The sequence below is a fragment of the Ochotona curzoniae genome, unplaced genomic scaffold (genome assembly GCF_017591425.1).
Source record: "Ochotona curzoniae isolate NIBS_2020 unplaced genomic scaffold, NIBS_Ocur_1.0 contig_1014, whole genome shotgun sequence".
Lineage (NCBI taxonomy): Eukaryota > Metazoa > Chordata > Mammalia > Lagomorpha > Ochotonidae > Ochotona > Ochotona curzoniae.
In genome coordinates, this window is record NW_024464920.1 from 32501721 (window position 1) to 32523183 (window position 21463).

General features: G+C 42.5%; 1 protein-coding gene across 2 annotated transcripts in view; it reads right to left on the reverse strand.

Moving 5' to 3' along the window:
• SRGAP1 (SLIT-ROBO Rho GTPase activating protein 1) overlaps positions 1-21463 on the reverse strand; it is a 243859-nt gene that overhangs the window by 29949 nt on the left and 192447 nt on the right. Inside the window, exons 9-13 of one of the 2 annotated variants that reach the window (XM_040982539.1) lie at positions 16761-16958; positions 15561-15645; positions 7834-7861; positions 3099-3132; positions 83-143 (exon numbers count right to left, since the gene is read on the reverse strand). In XM_040982539.1, coding sequence (XP_040838473.1) covers positions 83-143; positions 3099-3132; positions 7834-7861; positions 15561-15645; positions 16761-16958 — 406 coding nt within the window. Of the gene's footprint in view, positions 1-82; positions 144-3098; positions 3133-3666; positions 3770-7833; positions 7862-15560; positions 15646-16760; positions 16959-21463 lie in introns of both variants that reach the window. The other variant, XM_040982529.1, reaches the window with a different exon arrangement.

A 21463-nucleotide genomic window follows, 5' to 3' on the forward strand; every position in this document is an offset into this window, starting at 1 on the left:
AACAGTCAATGAAAAGATGCATTTGCTGAAACGTTCCTTGAGATTTTTCTTAAGCATCAGAACCCAGCAATCGCTGGCTTACCGTAGAGGTTGATGAACCGAATGCAGCTTTCCACGATGAGGGGGATAACCTGTCCTGAGTCCTGGGTCAAGAGACAAGAGCCCATTAGTCTCAAAGGACAGCCAGCCGTCACACACCAACTCAGCCCTCAGTGCAACAGCAAGTAATGGATTTTATTCCACAAGGCCAAAGAGGAAAAAAAAGTGAAAGAATTTACATTTCAACAAAAGTATATTTCTGGAGCAAACCAAATTAAATACATGTCAGGCAGATCTGTTTTGATTTGACTGTGCCTAGAGATGTCAAGGGCGAATTCATCTCTTTTCAGTTAAACTTAGGCTTATGTTCCAAAATGAGTAATTGAGTAACTCATTTTTGGAGGGTTTATTGTTTTATTTCTGAATACAAGTGGGCAATCTTTAAGGATCTTTGAAAGGACTGCATCTTTCAACCAATTGCTTGCACCAATTACCAGTGATGGCTTTTCAGCCATCTCAGAGTCCTCCCTATAACATCCCTAGCAGGACAACACACTGGTAGAAAGGGGCTTTTATGGATACAGGTGCAGGTGCACGATGCCAGGACTATTCACAATGAAAACAGGTCTTGTATTCATTTGGTTTGCATCAGAACTTACCCACCCTCATAGATCTTTCACATCTTAAGAGTTAAGGGGGAAAAGTACACAAACAAATGAATGGTTCTGTTAAGATCTAGCTTTCTTAGATGAATTTTTTTGGCCTCCTTTCCCTGTATCTTGCAAAAAAAAAAAAAAAATCTCTGCCCACTACTGGAGAAATGTGAAACCTGTGAGTGCTTTGCCACATGTACAGGATGACGAATGAGATGAAGAGTCTGCTTGAGGTCACAGTTACATATGCACGAAGGCCATGAACTGCATGGAGTTAAGGTTACTGATGACGAATTCTCTCCATTGTCTTTTAAGACTGTTGTTTTAGGAGTTAGATCTTTATAGAAATCATGGTACACAAAAACGAGTGGCTGGCATCACCTGTTTGTTGATGAGACATTTTACTCTGAAATACAAGAAGAACTTGGTTGCTTAATAAACAAGCACAATTCAGGATCCACTAGCCCTTCCAAAGAGGCAGTGGAGGAAGAACTGGTAATATTGTGGTTCAATAAACTCTTCTCTATTCTCAGAATGGGTAATGCACTTCTAAAGGAAGTTTTAAGCCAGTCTAATCAGTGGATAAACCAGTTAATGATTCAATTGCTTCTGGAGTCTGCATTCAGTTTCTCTAATTAATTTGTTTTAGGAGCACATATTCTATTAATTCCTTAAAGAGCCTTAAGAATAAAAAACACATTTCTGCGTGGACGGGTTGGCCTAAGAACAGTCATTGTAATTACAGCAAAATGTACTGAATACATGAGGGGACTGTTCTTTAAGATCCAAGTGTATTTCAGAGGAAGTGCCCTACAAATGGATAACTGATGTGAAACTGTCATCAAGAAGAGCAAGCACTGTTTGGATGGAAGTGATAAACAGAGAGTATTAGTCTACACTTCTGCTGAACTTAGCATTAAAAACAAAGAAGGAGAGATTATTAAAAGAAAAATGTTTGCACTGTCAAAGTTCCAAATGAAGAAGTCTTAGGTTCCTGGATAATTAAAAAGCATTTTTGTCTTTACATTCACTCAAGTAATTGCTGATCTTTTAAGGTATGATCAGTATTTCATTCGGACACACTGAATTTTGCAGTCAAAGAGTAATGAGTGTGTGCGTGTCTTAATTTCATTTCATGGCTGCCAGATGCTCGGGCAGGGCATGTTTTATAAGAAGCGAGACAATGGTCTGAACCCTATGGACCATTCAGATGACTCCCATGGTGCCTCAGTTTCCCCGGAGGTGGGGCGGGAAGACAGAAGAGGGGTTTGCTCCTGTGTCTCAAGGTGTGGAGACCTTTCAGATGCATGAGGAGCGGGGGGACCACCACAGCCTCCAGAGCTCCAGCCCTCTGACCAAGAAGGGCTCACTTCAGTGAATTTTCCATGATGCATGGTGGTGGATTTCTTCTTGAACCCTTCAGCTGGGCTTCCTTCAGTGGATCTTAATGAGAAATCTTTTAAGGATACAACACATGCTTTCCCCGTTGTCACAGGCAGCCAGTCTCACACTGGATTCGCAGACATCGTGCAATCAGACATGTGCCTCCTGGAGCTTTTTCCACATTCTCCGCCTATCAGCTGCGCATCGCATGGCTTTCATTTTACTGTTCCCCCTTCTCCATCTAATTTGCCCCTGTGCAGAAGCCATGGGCTGGGAAACAAGATAATCAAATTGAACAATAATTTTGGATTCAATTAAGGCCAGTAAGTCTCTTCTAGATTTGAGCCTTAAGGCATTGGATGTGTGATTGCCAGGCAGTTTCTTCAGCAGCTTTTCACGGAATGCTGGGGTTGGGGCCCACTTTTAAAGCAGCCAGAGGTTTCTGATCTCTCATGTATATATCTGTCCCTTCTATCTGTCCATGTACAGGCCACATGTAAACACACCCGTACTACTTCTGAATCAACAGCGCACATGTTCGATAAACAGATCCTCCTTTCAAGGAAGAGAGATGTGTGTAACAAGGCACTGTGGGAGGTTATTTAAAGTGTTGCTTCCGATTTAAACACAGCAGCTCATTTCATCCAATGTTAGCCATGAGGGAGAAGAAAAACTCCTTTCTTTTTGCGCAGTTTACACTAGGACCCATAACCCAGTACCAAATGTGTATTTGTATTTAACATTGACTTTATTTTTTGGAAGCGCTTTCAACTCCAATCTGCTACCTTTGCCAAACACATACTTTAAAGACTAAGATTTCATCCAGGTTTACTAAAGAAAATTATTCCTCCTAGAGTTTGAGCTTTATAGTTCCTGGCTGGTAAAGCCTCTTGGTAAGTCCAATTTCCAACTGCAAACATTTTTCTTTTAAAAATCGAATTGAAGCCAAGCATGGGTAGGACTTAAAAAGGACCCCAACAGCAAAAAAAGAGGCCATGCCCTCATGTCCCTCTAGCACTATACCTGATGTCTCGTGTGCGAGTTCCTTCGTCCTCGGCTAGAAGCATTAGCAGAAATACAGGATGAAAAAGAAGACAGGGAGTAAACACAGCAGAGATCCAAGCTATAGACTAAAGGGTCTTACAATCGAGCCAATATAATCAATTCCTCAAGTCATGGGAAATCAAGACTCTGGTCACGCTGCCAAGTGAGCGGACAAATGGAGTTTGGAGGATGTAGTTGAAGCCATCTCGTTTGCACAAGTGAAAACAAAGCGATTGCTCAGGTTGCTCTTTTCCTGTGTGTGCAAAGGATGGCTCGGTTTTGCAGTTTTGTTTTAAAATTCAAGGCAGAGGGCTTTCCTTCGGCCCCCACCAAAAATGTCCACATTTGTTCCCTCTTCGGAAGGCACTTTGAGCCCAAATAATGCTTCCCTCTCTGACTTCAGGAAATGTTATATTGATTTTTCGGGGAAAGCAGAAAGCCCCAGGACAGACTTGTATATAATGACCTGCCTCTCATTTTCTGAGAGGTGGAGGCCATTATAGTCAGAAGCATGGAGATCAGCCACCCGGATGGCTGGTGCCAGTACCTTGACGAATGTTTCCAAATCCCCATTAAACAACTTAGCATTATACTGTGAGCGGGGTCTGCACTTCCTGTGTTTCTGGGGCTTAGGGGGAACATTTGGAGGCCTGAGGGAAGGGAATATAATTACTGAGCATGGTAGAAATCCAACAACACATTCAACACCCACAGGTCACAACCGAATTAGAAAACACAAAATCTTGGGTTGTTCCCCACTCCCCACCCACGGTGGAAAGCAATCCCTCCCCTCTCCTGTTTCTTCCCATTTATTCATGTATCGAGACACACACAAGCTATTCACACACACTGCAAACTCCCTGTGTGCTGTCCGTGACTTTTATCTACTGGCTCATTTGCTTAAAGATGGGAAGTAGCACCAAAGGGATCTGGTGTTTGTGGCTCAGTGTTCCAAACCGAGGATCTCGTTACTTGGTTAATGAATCACCCAGTCAGCACGAGCAGCCCTAAAACGTAGGACTCAAACAGACCTTCTCCCAAATAAGAAATGAAATAGAAAAACTTTAATAGTTCCATCATAATTCTTCAGTGCATAGAACCATTACACTTATTCCATATGAATGGAATTCTTACTTTATGCAAAAGTAACTTAATGGATCATAAGTGGAAAAATATGGATAACACACTTCTTGGTAGCTTCAATGCTAATTTGGATTCACACAGGTTACTTGAACGACTATTTTTTTTTTAGATTTATTTATTTTTATTGCATAGTCAGATATGTATACAGAGAGGAGGAGAGACAGAAATATCTTCCATCCGATGATTCACTCCCCAAGTGACCACAATGGCCAGTCCTGCGCTGATTCGAAGCCAGGAGCTCAGATCCCTTTCCTGGTCTCCCACGTGGGTGCAAGGTCCCAGGGCTTTGGGCCATCCTCAACTGCTTTCCCAGGCCACAAGCAGGGAGCTGAATGGGAAGTGGGGCTTCTGGGATTAGAATCAGTGCCCATATGGGATCCCAGCACATTCAAGGCGAGGACTTTAGCTGCTAGGCCATGCCACCGGGACCTTGAACGACCATTTCTTAAGAACAAGTTATTCTGTGGCCTGAATATTTGCACAACATTAGGGTATTCTCATTTATACGATCCTCGACTCTTGCCACCTCCAGCCTGACCACTGTCCTTGGTGGATGAGCCAGTCCTGACATGCGCACACCCAGGGCACTACATCCTCTGATTTGAATTCCCGCGTCAAGTTGCCTGTAACTAGAGAGAGGGGACCTCTTCTGCTCCATTCGTTTAGAGGCAAGGTCAGGGTTACCTGACTCAGTTTCCATAAACATGCTGAATGGGACCCATGGCTGGAGAGCACCAAGAACCCAATCCAAACTCCTCTCGAATTGCAGGGCTTACAGGAGCATGTGCACCACACATGGAAACGACATCAAGCCCTTCGTTAAGCTGCAGACTCTAGGGAACAGTTACTCTAGTTAATTTTGTTCAAGTTAGTCTGATTCTAAAGTTTATGGGGAAGCCTCACCAGCTTTCTAAGATACTATCACAGCAACAAGATACAGGGGAACACATAAATTCCAGCAATCTCTAGCAGGTGTGGTAACGGGGTGGTCAAATAGCACATGAAGAATTGCTGAGGCCTGATTGGTTGGAGGACTGCATGGTGGTGTAGCAAATTCACCATCCACCTGTGGTGTTAGTATCCCATATAGGTAGGTGCTCTTTTGAGTCCTGGCCTGCTCCACTTCCAATCCAGCAACCTATTAATGGCCCGGAAAAGCAGCAGAGGATGGCTCAAGTCCTTGGGCTCCTGCACCCACATAGGAGATCCGGAAGAAGTTTGTGGCTCTCAGCTTTGAACCAACTCAACTCTAGAAGCTATGGCTACTTGGATAGTGAACCTGAACTCTTTGACTCTCCCTCCTTATTACTGTGTCAAGTAAAATGATCAAGTAAAAAAAAAATCAAGTACAAATACACAGATCTTTAAAAGGAGCCTTTGTAAGTATCTAAAAGAGAATATGAAAACTTCTGCCAAGTCACTTGTCATGTCTCACCCCAACCAAAATTCTGGAAATCTTTTTCTGCCCTGAAGTCTGTGCCATTCACGCAAAAATGGATTTGGTGCAGGTGTAAATAATAAAACAACTAGCCACAACAGAGTTCAGCCCCCAGAGAATGATTTCATCAGCTCCTTTCACCATGTTACAAGCATTTTAAATACGGTGGATTTCGTTTTTATTCAGGCATGGTGAGCCCAACCAATCAGGGGACAATGGCCACTAAAAATATATTCATAGTTCTCTAGAGGAGAGGCCACACGGGGAAGGGCCAGGCTTGGGCAGGGGGCAGAAAGGAAAAAGGGGGCAAAATATGAGCCAGAGGTGCTATTGTGGTTCCCCTGGGCAGGAAGGGCAGAAGCAGGGCAGAAGCAGGGTGAGCATGCCTGGGCTGGTTGGCCTGAAGGATTTCAGGGGGTCTGTGGGCACAGGGGTTTTGCCTGGGTGGGACCTCGGGTGGCTAGGCCTGATTAAAGAGGTGGTGGGGAGGACGAGCTCTGGTCCTGAAAGTGCACTTGCAAGCAGCCACTCCACACTCTCTCTAGGGACTGGCTAATTCAGGGACTGACAGGTCCTCGAGAGTCTTAAGGCCCAGGTAGCAAAGCGTCACATACAAAAACGAGAAAAGTGGTTGGTACAAGGAGCATCACGTGTGGTAACACCTGTTGATGAACCTAAGGAGATCAGAATCTCATGTGGTCAGTGGTTCCTGCAGCAAGTCCACCCTGTGACTGGAGCCCCAGCAACATTGGATAGTAATTCCTGCAGACTGGGAGAAGAGCGAGAGCCCCTGGCTGGGGCCAGTAGAGGGAAGGGCCTCTCCCAAAGGGTCCCAGGTATAAAGCACATGTGAAGAACCTAGCGCTGTGGAAGGGACTTGGCACTGACATGGCTGCTGGGCCCTTAGAGCAGCAATTCCTACAGCGGAGGTGGTTCGGGCCCCAGGATGCCTGCATCCCGTGAACACAGATAGAGCCAAATGTGTGTGAATCACCAGGGCACTGCGCCTGCTATGCAAACTCCAGACAATCTGGCATCCTGTGTCGTGGGATACTCACATGAAAAAGAAGAACTGGTGAGGTTGACGTGAAAATTTAGTCTCTCTGGCCATCAAGGTTTTCATTGCAAATGAACGTTTGAGTCCCTCAAAAAATATTTCTTTCAGTACCTTACAATTTAGAAACAATGCTAAAGAACAACAGTGCAGACAGACACTGCCTGTTAAGACCAAAGCTCCAAGAACTGCAGATTACTAGGTGGAGTGATTTTTCTTTGGAAAAGTTTAGAAAAATCAGTCACCGCACCTTTTGAGTTGGTCTCCGAGAAGTGAGAGGGGTTTCCTTCATGACTAAAAAATGCACTGCAATAACAGTGAGACTACACGTGCCAACTGCTGCAGCAGGCACGCAGTGTTCTCAATTCTCTCGCCTCAAAGAGAACTTTAAGAGTTCAACTCTCCCTATGTCCACTAGAATCATAGCTGGCTGTTACATACAAATGGTGACAGAAAATAGTTGCTACAAACTGTCCACAAGCCAGATCACAAACTGCTTCTCAAACGGTTTTCCAAAACCTGTCCATAAATGGAAAAAAAAGCAAGCAAAAATTGGACAGTATGACTGCTGACACTGAAGGTTCCATGTTTAACATGAACCATTAAGGGAGTGAACAGGTACAATCCTAAGGGTATTCAATTATAGTTTCAACTTTTTATTCCATAAGGCAAAGCAGAGCCAGGTAGTAACAATTTCTACTTAGTAATGCAGTACATTTACAGACCACCCTGTTATTTAACTAAACTATTGAATTAAAAGTCTTGTCAGACAATATCTAAAAATTCGAAGTATTTTAGACTGTATAAACCACACTTATTCAACTTAGGCTTCTGTTATGGATTCTCCTTATTTAAAGTGTTATAATTCCTTTGGGAATCAGATATGTTGGAGTATATCTTGTCTTGTGAGAACGCCAAATGTTTCATGGCAATCCTCTTTTCATATCCAAACTGTCTTTTGTATACAACTGTTAATAAAAGAAGCTCATTCTCACAGCGTTTAAATAAACGATTTCTTCTTGCAAAAGAAGCAAAGAAAGTAAGACATACTAGGAGTTATGATGAAAGTGTTTTCCTACCTGGTAGTCATATATTCAGCTCTATGACCTGCAGGGAAGAAAAAATAAGTAAATAAAATTTTGTATCACCTGTTCCATATTTTAACGTGCTAAGTTTATAGTATATATACTTCAGGTGGGAAAATAGAAGACTAGCAGTTATACAGTAATTCAAAGTAAATATTACATAAAATTTAATAAATTTGATAGATTTGAGAAACATGCTTCATTTAGCAATTTGAAGGTTTTTTTTTCTTTAGAGAAAAACAGGTAATATCTGCTTCATTCTAAATGTAAGTTCAAAGATGAGAACAAAGACATACAAGGTTTGCATGTCTTAATTGGTATTTATGAGGGAGGAGTGGAGAGTCAGACAGGGTTGGGAGAACTCAATTTCCCTTAGTATAAATCAGTATTATTTTCATAATATGAAATCAGAGGACTAGGAGAAAAGTTGTATTATATAATCAGAAGTGACATTTGCAGATATTAAAGTTCAAGAACATTAAATTATACTACATTCCACCAACTTATGAGCCAAAGAGTCAAAGGGCCTTTCATAAAGAGTTCTCTATCATCTGAAACACGGGTTTCTTTTTGGAATTCTTGGTTTGTGTTTAAAAGAACAGGTTTGAAATTTTGTGGTGCTCCTGCCATCTGCCCAAATTTCAAGTTCGCACGTTTCTATGGTTGCTGCCTGCTCTTTCTTCTGCTTCAGGTGGAGCAGTGGGAAGGGGTGTGGGAGAGCCAAATCACTGAGCTGGCTTGTTTGTAAAATGATGATGGGACTCTGAAAGGGCTCAAAAAACACACCTGGAGAAGGAGTGTGCTTACCACACACAGGTGCGCCTGTTCCACCCCAGCACAGTGCAGTGATTCACACTGTCAGGGGCCAAGGTAACACTGGGAAGGAAAGCTGGTTTGCTAAGAAACGTGAATGAACACCCAGCCTGCCACCATGGCCTTTCATGCTATCATCTGCTCTCGAATAACAAATAACATGAAGCATTTTGCAACATCACAATTCAACAGAAGGCAACAGTTACTATCAGAGAGCATCCTGCTCAACACAGACCCAGGTCACTGTAATGGTTGACAGTCAGTACTCCGCCATGACTTGGACTGGGGGATGAAGAGAAGACTGCATTGCCTCCACCTGCCACACCCAGCTTTAACTGTTTAATTACAAGCAACTTTCTTTGGCTGGCTGCCCTCTATCTTGAGGGAAAAGAAAAAGGGCGGTTTACACACAGGTGCAAGTAACTGCAAACTATCCGTGACTGGGAGAGCTGCTGGAAATCTGAGTAGGCAGGCTGAGAGTGGAGTGTGGCATGTAGTGCCTTAGGAGACACCATGATGGGAAGGTTCAGCAGGAAGCCAATTAAGAAGAAGAAGAGGCTGGAGGTCAAGACTAGAGTGTCACTGGCACCGAGGTTATGATGGCGTCGGGGAGCTGGCTGAGCCTACCCAGAGTGAGCCAGAGCGTGAGCAAGGGGTTGACGTAAAGTCACTCTGCTGTATTCTGTCATGCTGTATTTCTTTGTAACAGAAAAGTATGATAAAACAGGTTTAATAACAACCATAAAAACAGTAATGTCTATTGTTGGCTAGAAAATATTTGAAGTTTATATGTGTATGAACTCCAGTCTTCACAAGCCTCACGTACTTGTTCATTGGTCTCCTGTTGCAGAAGAGATGAAGCAAACAGCAAAGTGAGTGTTTCGTGTCAGTCAGGCTACTAGTTCGGGGTAGGTCTGGCATTAGGATCCAGGTGCATTCTAATTACAGACATCACCTCCCAATACTATGCTGCAACTTATTTTTAAACTTGTGGGTTTTATTCCTAGAAAGATAGGAGGTTTGTATTCTTTGAAAGATATGCATGAATCACGACTTACACTTCTATCTGGCCAATATAGCTAAAGCCAAATATAAAAACTAAATATAGACTAAATATAGACTTAGGTAAACCTAAGTCTATAAACAGCATAGGTTAATCATTTGCAGCTGATTCAATGGTAAGTTTTTAGCAATCAGAGGTTTCCTAACTTGGAAATTTTACTATGCTTTCTTTTTGATTAACAACAAACACACACAGCAAACCCATTTCTTCCTCTTTATGCTGGAGTCTACTAGCTTCTTCCTTCTAGTTCCTTTTATTGCATATAATGTTGAAAGTACACTATTTTGTTAAAATATTCTATCCAACTATTCCTTAGATTTAGAAAAAGATTTTATACACACACACACACACACACACACACACCAGCATGAAATTATTTTGCTTAATTCAACTCTGGTTAATCATATGAGATAAAAAAAAGTTAAGAATCCATAAAACACACATTTTGAATGATGAGCTCAGGGCAAGCTTTGCAGAACTCTTATTCATGGCAAAACTACAGGGCCACACCCATTTTTTTTTTAAAGCTAATAGTCCTGACTGTGTCTCTAGTGATGAATGAGGTTTTATTTTTTAATCAGCATCATCATTAATAGATCAATAACATACAAACCGAGAAGACTCTCCTTCCTAGAGACCAGGGAAAGCTTCCAATGGTTTGAGGACTAGATTGCAATCACTCTCTTTGGATGGCTACTTAATTATTAAGGAGAAACAACTACCCCCATGGCGTCTACACAGCAGTCGTTTAGAGCGGGGAAGTGACCCGGGGCTAGTCTTGGTACCAATATCCCCCTGGGTTACTCTTACTACGTTTCACATGAGATTAATGATGACACTCTTATCACACTTGAAAGCATTTTTTTAAATCTCCATCCAGTAAAAGAAATAGCCAAGTGTAGTTTGATGGTAATTAGAGATTTCAAAGAAAAACTCAACAAAACATTTAAAACGCGTGCAGCTCAAACTGGACGAAGGCATGCTGACTTTCTTCCCTAGAGGAGCGGTTGATGAGGACTCCTGGTGTTACTTTCCAGCCCTCAAGCAAATGAACGACCACAGCAGCTTTTCTACAAAAACGGATCCACAACCAGCTTCTCCCTTCCAAAGGAGACTCCTACTCAAAGGGAGACAATGGACCGTGTGAGGACAACCTGCTTAGTTCCTTTGTGAGAAAACTTACACCCAAGGACAAGAAACTGTGCACCATGGGGTTCACTCCTGGTGTTAGATTTACTGGGGTTAGCAAGATTGTTCCTGTATTTACGCCCCCTCAACTCCAGCAGCTGCACACAAGGAAGCCGAGGCGAACACGAAGGCTCATTACTGGAAAAAGAAAATCATTTTAGTGCCTCAGTCTTGCATATTCCTATGTATAGTGGTCAGTTTAACATCCGTTTAAAAACAAATGGTGTCACAAAAACTCAACGCTGTTTCAGAAGGATGAAGAAGATGATGAATTTGCTTGCAATTCATTATGCGTTTCTTTCCATTCCAACTGTTTCCAGAGATTTGGAGTTCTGAATCCTGACAGTGCCACTTTAAGCGCCCAAGCTAGCTGCTTTCGCTGTGTTGTAAATCAAAGACTTTACTGGGGCACTGGTAGCCTGCCAAAAAGCAAGCAGAAAGGAGGCCAAACACATGGCTGCAGTTAGCTTCAGCTGTGTACAATCAACTGCTAAATCCCTGGGTTAGGCTCTATTTGTTTTACTATGAAGGTAGTTTCTGTAGCAGTAAGTCTAGTATAATTCAAAGAAGTGGATTTCTACATTAAAAAGTCAGGACTATCACTAAACACACCGTTGAGTCCTGCACTACGAACCTTATTTAGCCAAAGCAGGACGTGGAGTGCTTCCCTAGGGCTCACTATTGGATTACTTCACTGTGGGATGGGCGCCACAAACTCTCCTAGTGTCCTTTGGTGTCAGCCAGTTGATAAGAACAGGGCTTGCACGGAAAGCCAGCAGGCTTACCAGCACGCAGCCCGAAGTATGTATGGCACTTTTTCCACAGACAGCTCCAACTCAGGGCTGCCCACCGCAGGCAGAGCCATCCAGCTCCTTCTGTAGAAGCCGGCGCGGTGGAGGCCTTCTATCCCCCAGCACTGCTGGTGTCCTGGGGACACTGGAGCTCATTGAAAAAAATTCCAAGATGCAGAAATCTTGGCTTCAAGTTCATCAGGTATCAGAGAGCTTTCCACGGTTCAGCTGCTGAGGATGGAATTTGGCATGCGGATTCAGCAGACTGGCCAAACTCCAGCCCTCTCCATAATGATATGTCCACCTACCAGTGGGACTTTCTCTCCAGGAGTCCTATCTACACTGAAAAAGAACCATAAATGTTTCCGCAAGTGACTCCAAGCATGTAAACACACAGCTGCATGTGGGACTAAGAATGCATTCACCCACTATTTCAGTTTTCTTACACTCACAATTTCTAAAAAAAAAAATCCAGCCTTGCAGAGAATGACTTTTTTCCTTTCCTACAAGCATCCATCTATACTTAAAATAACTCATGTTTTAAGGCTGGCAACTGATCTTGAGGACAGCATTTGAAATAGTAGGCATTTCTGAGTCGCATATAGAATAAAAGAACTTACATGATACTACGAGTGGATACATTGAACATGCTTGCTAAAATATGTAAGATTATTATTATTTTTAAAGCTGTTCTTGGTATAAAGAGAAATGGCCCAGACTTTGGTAGGGGTGTGAGTTGCCAGACAAATCTGAGTCTAGTGACAAAGGGGATACAGCAGTCTGTACCTTAGGCAGGATTCTGATTGGGAACGTTTGGGTTGGGGCCTCGGTCTCCCTTGCTGTCTTGGGAGCTGAGTCCTCTCCCTCCTCCCTATGGATGACAAGCCACTACGAAATAAACCTTTTTATGCCATTAAAAAGAAGACACATGAATGTCTGGCACTGTGGGTACGGGCCATTCACCTCCTCTCCTGCAGTTCCTGGGTTCAAATCCCAGCCCAGAGCTAATTCCAGCTCCGTCCTGCTGGACAGCCAGGGAGGCAGGAGACGATTCCAGAACTCAGGTCTCCCTGCCACCCATTTGGGACAGTTGAGTTGAGTTCCTTGATCCTGGGCATTTGAGGAGTGAACAAGCACATGGATGATCTCTTTAGTTAAATAAATAAACACACACACACAAACTCACAAATTGGAATGGATAGGTAGAGAACAACAAGGAAGACTTGGTCAGCATGGACTCACACACACCTTACTAGGTAGGACATGGGGATTAAGTACTCCTCACCAAGGTATAAAAGATTTCTTTGCACACCCCTCCTAAAACTGTTTTGCACCTCAATTGTTGAAATGTCATTGAAATAGTCACAGGAGGTTGTTAAGAGCTTGCATCCAATTTTAACATATTGGTTACTCAATACTTTGTCAATTCCATAACGTTATATATTATTGCTGATGTTAGGCTGGGGCTTTTAATTGATCGGGATTTTACTCTGTTGGCTCTGCCTTCAGACCAGAGAAGGACTCCCCAAGAAGCCGCTGAACTTGACCGGACAATGAGATACTAGACTCTATGCTTGGTGTATGCTTGCAATGAAGGAATCTCAACTAAACTTGAACTGTGGTTACGCCACAGGGGGGAGGAGACCACCATGGGGGGAGGGTTGGAAGAGAGATGGGGGGTATCCCAGTGCCTATAGAACTGTGTCACATAATACAATGTAATTTAAAATATATATATATATAATAAAAATAAAAATAAAAATAAATAAATAACAAACAGATAAATAACTTTTTAAATAAAAAAAATAAAATTGCATTGGTATTGTGGCACACATCCTGAGTGGGTGCCGGTTAGAGTCCCAACAGCTCAATATTCCTTCCAGCTCCTTGCTAATGTGTCTGCAAAGCAGAAGATGGCTGAAGTCCTTGGGTCCCTGAACACACATGGGAGACTCAGATGAAGCTCCTGGCTCCTGGCTTTGGCCTAGACCAGCCCTGGTCACTGTGGGTATTTGCAGAGTGAACCAGCAGATGGAAAATGCTTCTCTCTCTCTCTCTCTCTCTCTCTCTCTCTCTCTGGCTAACTCTCTGTGTAAATGCCTTTCAAAGATATAAAATTTTTAAAAGTTAAATCTATATAAGTATATGCACAAATATATATAAAATATGTAAGTATATAAAAGTTATGTAAATAATATATACATATAAAAGACAGGGAACAGTCCTATGATTTTTTATTTAGATTTCCCAATTGGGAACACCTGCCAAATTGCTTTCTCTTTGCTTCTTTTCCCCCCCGTAGCATTTAGAAGTAAGTTGCAGACATTAAATGACACTTTAACAAAACATTTCCTAGGAATAAGAATATTTCCTGTAGCCATAATATCAATATTTCAGTATCTTTTAATATCATCTATATTTAAAATTTCTCTACATTTCTCTACTAAAAATGTCTTCCATAATGTTTGCCTTCTTGACTAGGAATTTAACGAGGAATTTAACACACACTGTGTGTGGCTCCTACAGACACTTCTTAGTGGTTTAGATGTCACTTTTTCCTCTGTCTAGGTGAAACGGACTCATTAGCCTGGAGTCAACAAGGGGCACGTCAGGTGGGGATGAGCTTTCTCTTCCCATCATTGCCAGAGGAGGAGGGGTCCACTGGAGGAGATCAGGACACACAGTGACGGAAACACTGTTTTGTGGGTAAAGAAGGTTCCAGAATGAGAGGAACCAAGAATTTAGGTCTACTGGCAGCAATTTCTTTTTGACCTGAGTTACTCATGCAACTCAGTCTTCTGTCATTTCCCTTTCTATCTTAAGCTTCCTTCACTTTTTATAACATTTAGTAGGAGGTAGCATGAGTGAAAGGTAATTAACGTTAAGGACTAGGAGGTACTAGAGACTGGGGCTTTGCTTCTATTATTCTCCTCCGTGATTTCATTGACAAAAGAGAAGCCAAGTTTACAGTCTTTTGTGCCAGTAGTCCCCTTATCTATAACAATAGTAAAATCAACAGTGCCCAGCTAAGGCCCTCGGAACAATGTCTGGCCTAGAGAATGGCTTATAAAGTATTCCCTCTTGCTGCTGTTTTTGTTATTATTATGAGACACAGTAATCTACTGACAATTTTAGATTATTTGTTAACTACAACAGATGTCTATTGAAAGGAAAACAAAAAAAAAAAGCACTCAAACTGGTTTAACTGGTTTCCAGAGTCCAAGCTGGCTGGAAAGAGAACAAACACTGACCTATAAAACAAACAAGGGTGTGGCTTGCAGGTCAAGTCCCAGACAGGAAGTCAAGAAGTGACTGTGGGTCAGGAGGTGGGAGCAGGTGCAGCTCCTCCTGCGTTTCCACTGTCGGGGGCACCACACTCTGAGGACCCTGCCTCTAGGCCTGTGAGTTGCTTCTGCAGCCCTCTCTGGGTTTCAGGCCCTCGCAGGGTTTCAAAAGTGTTTGTTAAAAGTTAATACAAGCTTCAGGGAGAACATGATTATTACAAACACGGATATGTGCTACCTGTTGAGATCTTTACCCAAGAGTGTTAAGCCTATGACTGCGAAGTGAAATGAAACTCTGCCATTATTAATTTTTTTTTTTTTACAAGGAAAAAATAAGAAATAAGGAAAGAGGAGGGTGTGTGGGGAAGCCAGGCAGGAGGCAGAGAAGGGCCAAAGTATTCCTTTTATCCCCAATCTATATTGTGAAATGTGATCACTTTATATATACAGTATGTTTAAAACACATATAGTGCTTTCTGTTTCTTAAGTAGCCATCCACAAGTTGCATACTTTCTAGACGGTAAGTGTGCATGACGGAGCACAGAACCCAGGTCCCTTTCCGGGGCACCCCAGGTCACTGACCTTCGCCGAGGGTCCTCTGCAGCAAGTCGTGCTTGGCCTGCAGCTTTGTGATGAGATTACTGCCTTCCAAATACTCTCTGAGTTTCTGCAAACGACAAGATGAAGTTTTAATTTGTACCAAGTATTCAATGTCAAGAGACTTCTCATAGGAGATCTAAAATCCAGCCACTTTCACATTCTACATCCCCTCCTAAGGGGAGGATTCCTACAAAACCAGCCTGAGCAGGATGATACTATCTTGCTGCTAGAAAGCCCTTAGCCATCGGCCATCACGTGCAAGCCTGGTAAAGATGCAGAATCTCAAGTGCTTTCCTCTGCAGACCTCATCTCCATCGTACTAGGTTCTCCTGGGAATATCTGTGGGTGTTAACGTTTAAAATTATTGTTCAGAACAGCCCTATGATTTCTAAACTCCCTGTCAGATTCACAGAATCAGGGACTCTGAGGGTGGAGAGGAGCCTACACTTTACTAAACAACAACAGATCATTCTGATGCAACCATATGAGCAGATCATTCTGATGCAACTGGCTATCCCTGGACCTGATCCCTGCTGACACTGGCATGACAGTGGATGTGCAGACATTTGGCCTCCTGGTTAAATGCCAGTTAGGACTCCCCATCCCATACTGGAAAACATTGGTTCATTGCCTGGCTCCCACTCCTGAATTCATTTTTCTGCTACTGTAGCCCTGTAAGACAACAGTAATAGCTCAAGCAGTTGGGTTCCTATGCTTCGTGTAGGAGACTTGTATTGTGTTCTTGTATTCAGTTTTGTTCTTGCCTAGCCTCCACCAGTGCCAGTATTTGGAATGAACCAGCAGATAGGAGCTTTCCCACGTGTACTTACTCTTTCAAACTGAACAATAACAAAGTGGCAGGTGTGTGGCTCAGCTGGTTAAGTCGCCATTGGGACAATCTGCATGCCCTAGTGGAGTGTTGGTTTGAGAACCAGCAACTCTGCTTCTGAATACAGCTCCTGCTAATGCATGCTGGGAGGCAGCAGAGAACAACCAAAATACTTGGGAGTCCTGCCATCCACATGGGAGACCAGAATGGAGTTCTAGACAACTGATCCAGCCTGGTTACTATAGGTGTTTGGGGGAATACAGATGTCTCATCTCTGTCTCTTTCTGCCGCTGTTTCTGTGGTTTTGAGCAGATGAAAATAATAAACAGTGACATGGGGAGCAAGGGCCGCACCATGAAGTAGAACTGCTCAGTTTCCTGCTGGTTAGCTCTTCTCTTGGCAATGCTGGGCTTGCTCAGGTAGGTTTCGGAGACAGTGGACTTGACAGACTCTGTGGAGCGACTATGCTGGAAGCATTCGGAGACATCGTAGTCCTCGATGGTGACCATATCTTGTATCGTCTGCAAGGTGGCTTCCGTCGTTTTCTTAACCTGGGGATAGAATCCCGTTTCTCACATTAGCTCATCATTTCACGAATTCCCACAACACTCAGAGTCTACTCTGAACACAGAGAGCAGGACAGAGGCTTTGTCCCTAGGAAGTTGGGAATCTGTTCCAGGAGCAAGAGAGACAGGTAAACCATATCCTACATGACCAACCTAAAGCGAGGATGGATTTCTGCAAAAGCATCTTAAGGACTCAGTTTGTTGTGGTCCTCATGAGTCTTCAATGTCACCAGGCACAAATACATCAATGTGCAGCCTGATCAATGATCCCAAAATGAACAAGCCTATGTCAACACCACTCACATCAAGCATACAGGCCGCTCCACGCACCCTGTGCCTCTCCCAAGTACCCACACTCTGTCCTCCCCAGACACACACGCTGCCCTGATTTCTGACGTCACGCATGCATTTGATCATTTTGGGGCCTTTTATATCAATGTTATCCTATAGTATGTCTGATTTTTGTGTTTGCTTCCTTCTCAACTGTAGTGAGACCTACTCATTTCTGAGTAAATGTCATCAATGAATATTCACTGAAAAGCATAACACAATTCATTGATTTATTGATAGCTGACTCATTAGTGATGCCTATCACGATTAATGTTGCTATGAGCATAATTGTGTTGGATCACAAACGAGTAGCCTTGCTGCTCACAGAGTATGCCAGATTATCTTCTAAAGTAAGGCTTGTGATTTACATTCTCATCAAAAGAGCAGAATTTCTATAATCCACATTCTTACCAGCAGTTGGTTTTTTCAGTCTTATAAAGCACTGTGTTGGCTTAAGGCGATATCTTGTGTGGTTTTGATTGTGTGTGTCTCTCACAGATGAGGATGGACACACTGTTCTATGTTTGTTTTTCTTTAATGGAAAGGCAGACTATGCAGGTAGAGTTCCATGTTAACATCTTATCTTTTAGGTCTTTTTTTCTCTTTTAAACTTATCAAAGGTCATATTCTATCTTTGCTCAACAAATTATAACATAAAGCAATGTCTTTATCTTTCTTCTACACAATGTAGAGTTTAGAAAAATCTGTATTTACTCCTCCTGATTTATATGCTATTTTTGTAATTAATTACAAAATACATATTTTTTCTATATATTTATAACATTATTAGTTATTATTCTCTGAAGGGGTCTTCAAAAAGTTCATTGAAAATGTCTCATTTTGAAATCACTTACCCATAGATTTCAACATTTTTTGCACCAAAACTTTCTCTTAGTTTGACTTTGTGAAAACTTTTCAAAGTAACTTTGTACAGAATCCCTATTTATTTAATGTGATCTGTAACTCACTGATCACATCTTTGGTCTTCATTCCTTTCATTTTTAGAGCAGCTTTCCGTCCTTTTTAGTGAGAGTTTGTTTCTGTTGATTTGAAGGTTCATTTCCATTTCCCCGTCCATAGGACAGTTTTCCCAGTCGCCTTCTTTCTGTGTCCGGGAGCTCTCACCGTCCCTTTCCACGGCTTCCATGAGCCCATGGGACACGAAGTCTGTATCAGTCTGTCACGGCTTGGCCTGAATCTGCTTTCTCTCTCCAGCTGCTTTTCAAGTTTTCTGTTACATCCATCTTTGGATTTTCATAGTGTCACCATTATATGTCAAAGTAAGGCTTTTAAACATATACATTGCCTGGAAATTTTTTTTTACTTCTTCCATCTGTGATATTTTTTCTGAGCTCTGCTAAATATTTGGCCTTTAGCTTGTTCAGCTGTTAACTCTACATAATTTTTTCTCCTGGGGTTTAATTAGTATATAAACTTTACTGTATTTTCTAAACCTCTTTCTGGTCTCTTTCATATTTTTTATCCTCTATTTTTCCATGCTGCATTATAATTTGCTTTAATTGTTGTCTTCTGTGACAATTTATTCTTCAGCTGCATTTAATCTGATGTTAAAATCACCCACTATGGTATAGGATTTGGACATGGGATAGAACCACAGTCTTATGAAAAGAAAACTAGAGGTGGGAGCAGGCTCGGGTACACACTTACGGGCCACAGACACAAAGAACCCAAATCAGCAATGCTGTTTTCCTTCTTTATCTCGGCTTCCTCATCAGAAGCAATAGTGTCAGGTCTAAGTTTGGAACTGTCAGAAGAATAAAGGGTACGATGGAAGCTACCAGGCACTAAGCCCCAGGTTTCACATCATCCCAAGGGATGTTCTCACTGAAAAATAACAACAGTTTCTGACTCACACAGCCATGGTAGTAAGTCACAAGGGAAATACAATGAGGCAAATATGAAACTGCAGCAGGAAAACATAGACAGGGTAGGTAGAAGGAGAAGGTAAAGATGTGACAGGGGATTCATGAACAGCCCAAGGAATCTATGTACCATAAGAGCTGCCGCCCAGGTGACTTGAACGCTGAGCTACAGATCATAATGAATGAAGAGTGGTGGATGACTGGCACTTTCGCCTTTTTTTTTATGCTCAAAGCAGCATGATGCACAGGAGGTCGTTTGGGTGGTCTCAGTCCCCAAAGACACTGTATTAGTTTGCTATAGTAAACCAGACTGAGGGGCCTACACAAGAGTAATTTATTGTCTGGCAGTTCTGAAGACTAGAAGTTCAAGATCAAGATGTCAGTTGCCTTGGCGCCTTTCCTCTGTGGACTACAGAAGTTTTTTCCAGGCTTCTTACCCTGGTTTGCAGAATACTCTTATTTTCTCGGTCTCTTCTTCTTCTTCCCTCAACCAGCCCCCTCCTTTATTTTAGACTTTTCATTTATTTGAAAGGTGAAGTTATGGGGAAGGAGAGGGGAAGGAAGAGAGAGAAACAGAAGACAGAGAAAGAAATCTATCCAATGGTTCATTTTCCAAATGGCCACAGCTGCCAGTGTTGGACCAGGATGAAGCCAGGAGCCTGGAGCTTCTTTCAGGTCTCCCATGTGGGTGAAGGGGTCCAAGCATGTGGGTTATCTTCCACTGCTTTCCCAGGGACAATAACAGGGAGCTGGAATGGAAGTGGAATAGCTGGGACTTGAACTGGTGTCGATATGGGATGCTGGTGAGACAGCTGAAGCTTAACAGGCTACCCTACAATCAGAGCCTCTCCAAGTCTCTTTAGCTTGTCTTTCCTCTATCTTTCCATGTCCAAATTGCCCCCCTTTTTTTTTTCTTTTGGCTTTTGCTTTTAAATAAGGATAGCAGTCATGGTAGATAAAGGATCATGTAATAACCTAACTTTATTTTGATGACATCTATAAAGACCATATCTTCAAATAACATCATATTCTAAAGTCAAGGAGGGTAACAACTTCCACAGGTAAACTTGGAGGTATATATTCATGCCATAACAACATCCCATGATATTTGATAGCCCTGTGCCTTATGTCTTGTACATGATGAAGGCCTATGTATCCTCTAAGACTTAGTATCCTTTGTTCTCAGCTTAACTGCTTCCTCCTTTGCCACCCCTGACTTCAGATGGATTTCAATCACAAAACTACATCATTTCATATACGTTAAACATGAGCAGCAAGGCACCATGGCCACATGAGCACACACACAGATAGATTGGGTTAACATCATGATTAATTAGCAAAGGATACAGAAACTGTCTGGGCAGGCCACAGAAGGCAAAGGTAACACCTTTCCAGGGCTGTCCCTTAGTCCTCACACTCTAGTGAGGGTGCAGATACTATGGTCCAGTTTATGCTGGGCCAAGTATTACCAGCTCTGGAAAAATAGTGCTATGTTTGCTACCCCACAAGGCGATTTTTGTGGGGGAGGGGGTGGTGCAGGAGAGTGTGGTTCCATCAACATTTTTGAGGAATTACCCTAATAATCTGTATATATACTGTTGGGGAGATGTTTGCAAATTGCTGGACTCTTGATTTCTGAAGAAATTTCCAGTCTCATTAATGACTCAATGGCATCCAAGAAAGAAAACAGCATCACTGGCCAGGGCTCTTGGCATATTTCTGTCTTGAATTTTGTTTCCCAAAACCCTTTCTCCTGCAGAGTTTACCTTGATTCTGACTGACTGGCTCATCTGGCTGTTCTGGATCCTGAGGATGCTCTCAGCAATATTACCCTTAATCTGATTTTCGCAGGTGCCTACCATACACATTTCAAAAGTCTATATGGAGGTCAAGAATAGTTTAAAAATATTTCTGTCACCTGGAACACAGAAGGCTGTCACAGAAAGCTCCCTAAAGGAAGGGTTGAAATAGAAGTCATCTTGATTTGAAACCCAGGGGTGCACACACCAACTATGTGCACTCCCCCATCTCCTGAGTCATCCTGAGCTCTGTCCTTCTCTTTGGGGGTGCCCTGCCTTTTCACATCCTCCCCATCCTCCTTGGTATTCGTTTGGGTCAAGATCCTCCCTTGAGTGGATTAAAGCTCATTTGAAACACAGAAATCTATGTGCATGTTGGTAGCACAAGATCCTGTTTTCAATTTTGGCCAAGATGGAACCATTTAAGGGCAGTTATCTCTCACTTAGGTTTTTACTGTTGCTTCCTCAGCAGAAGACT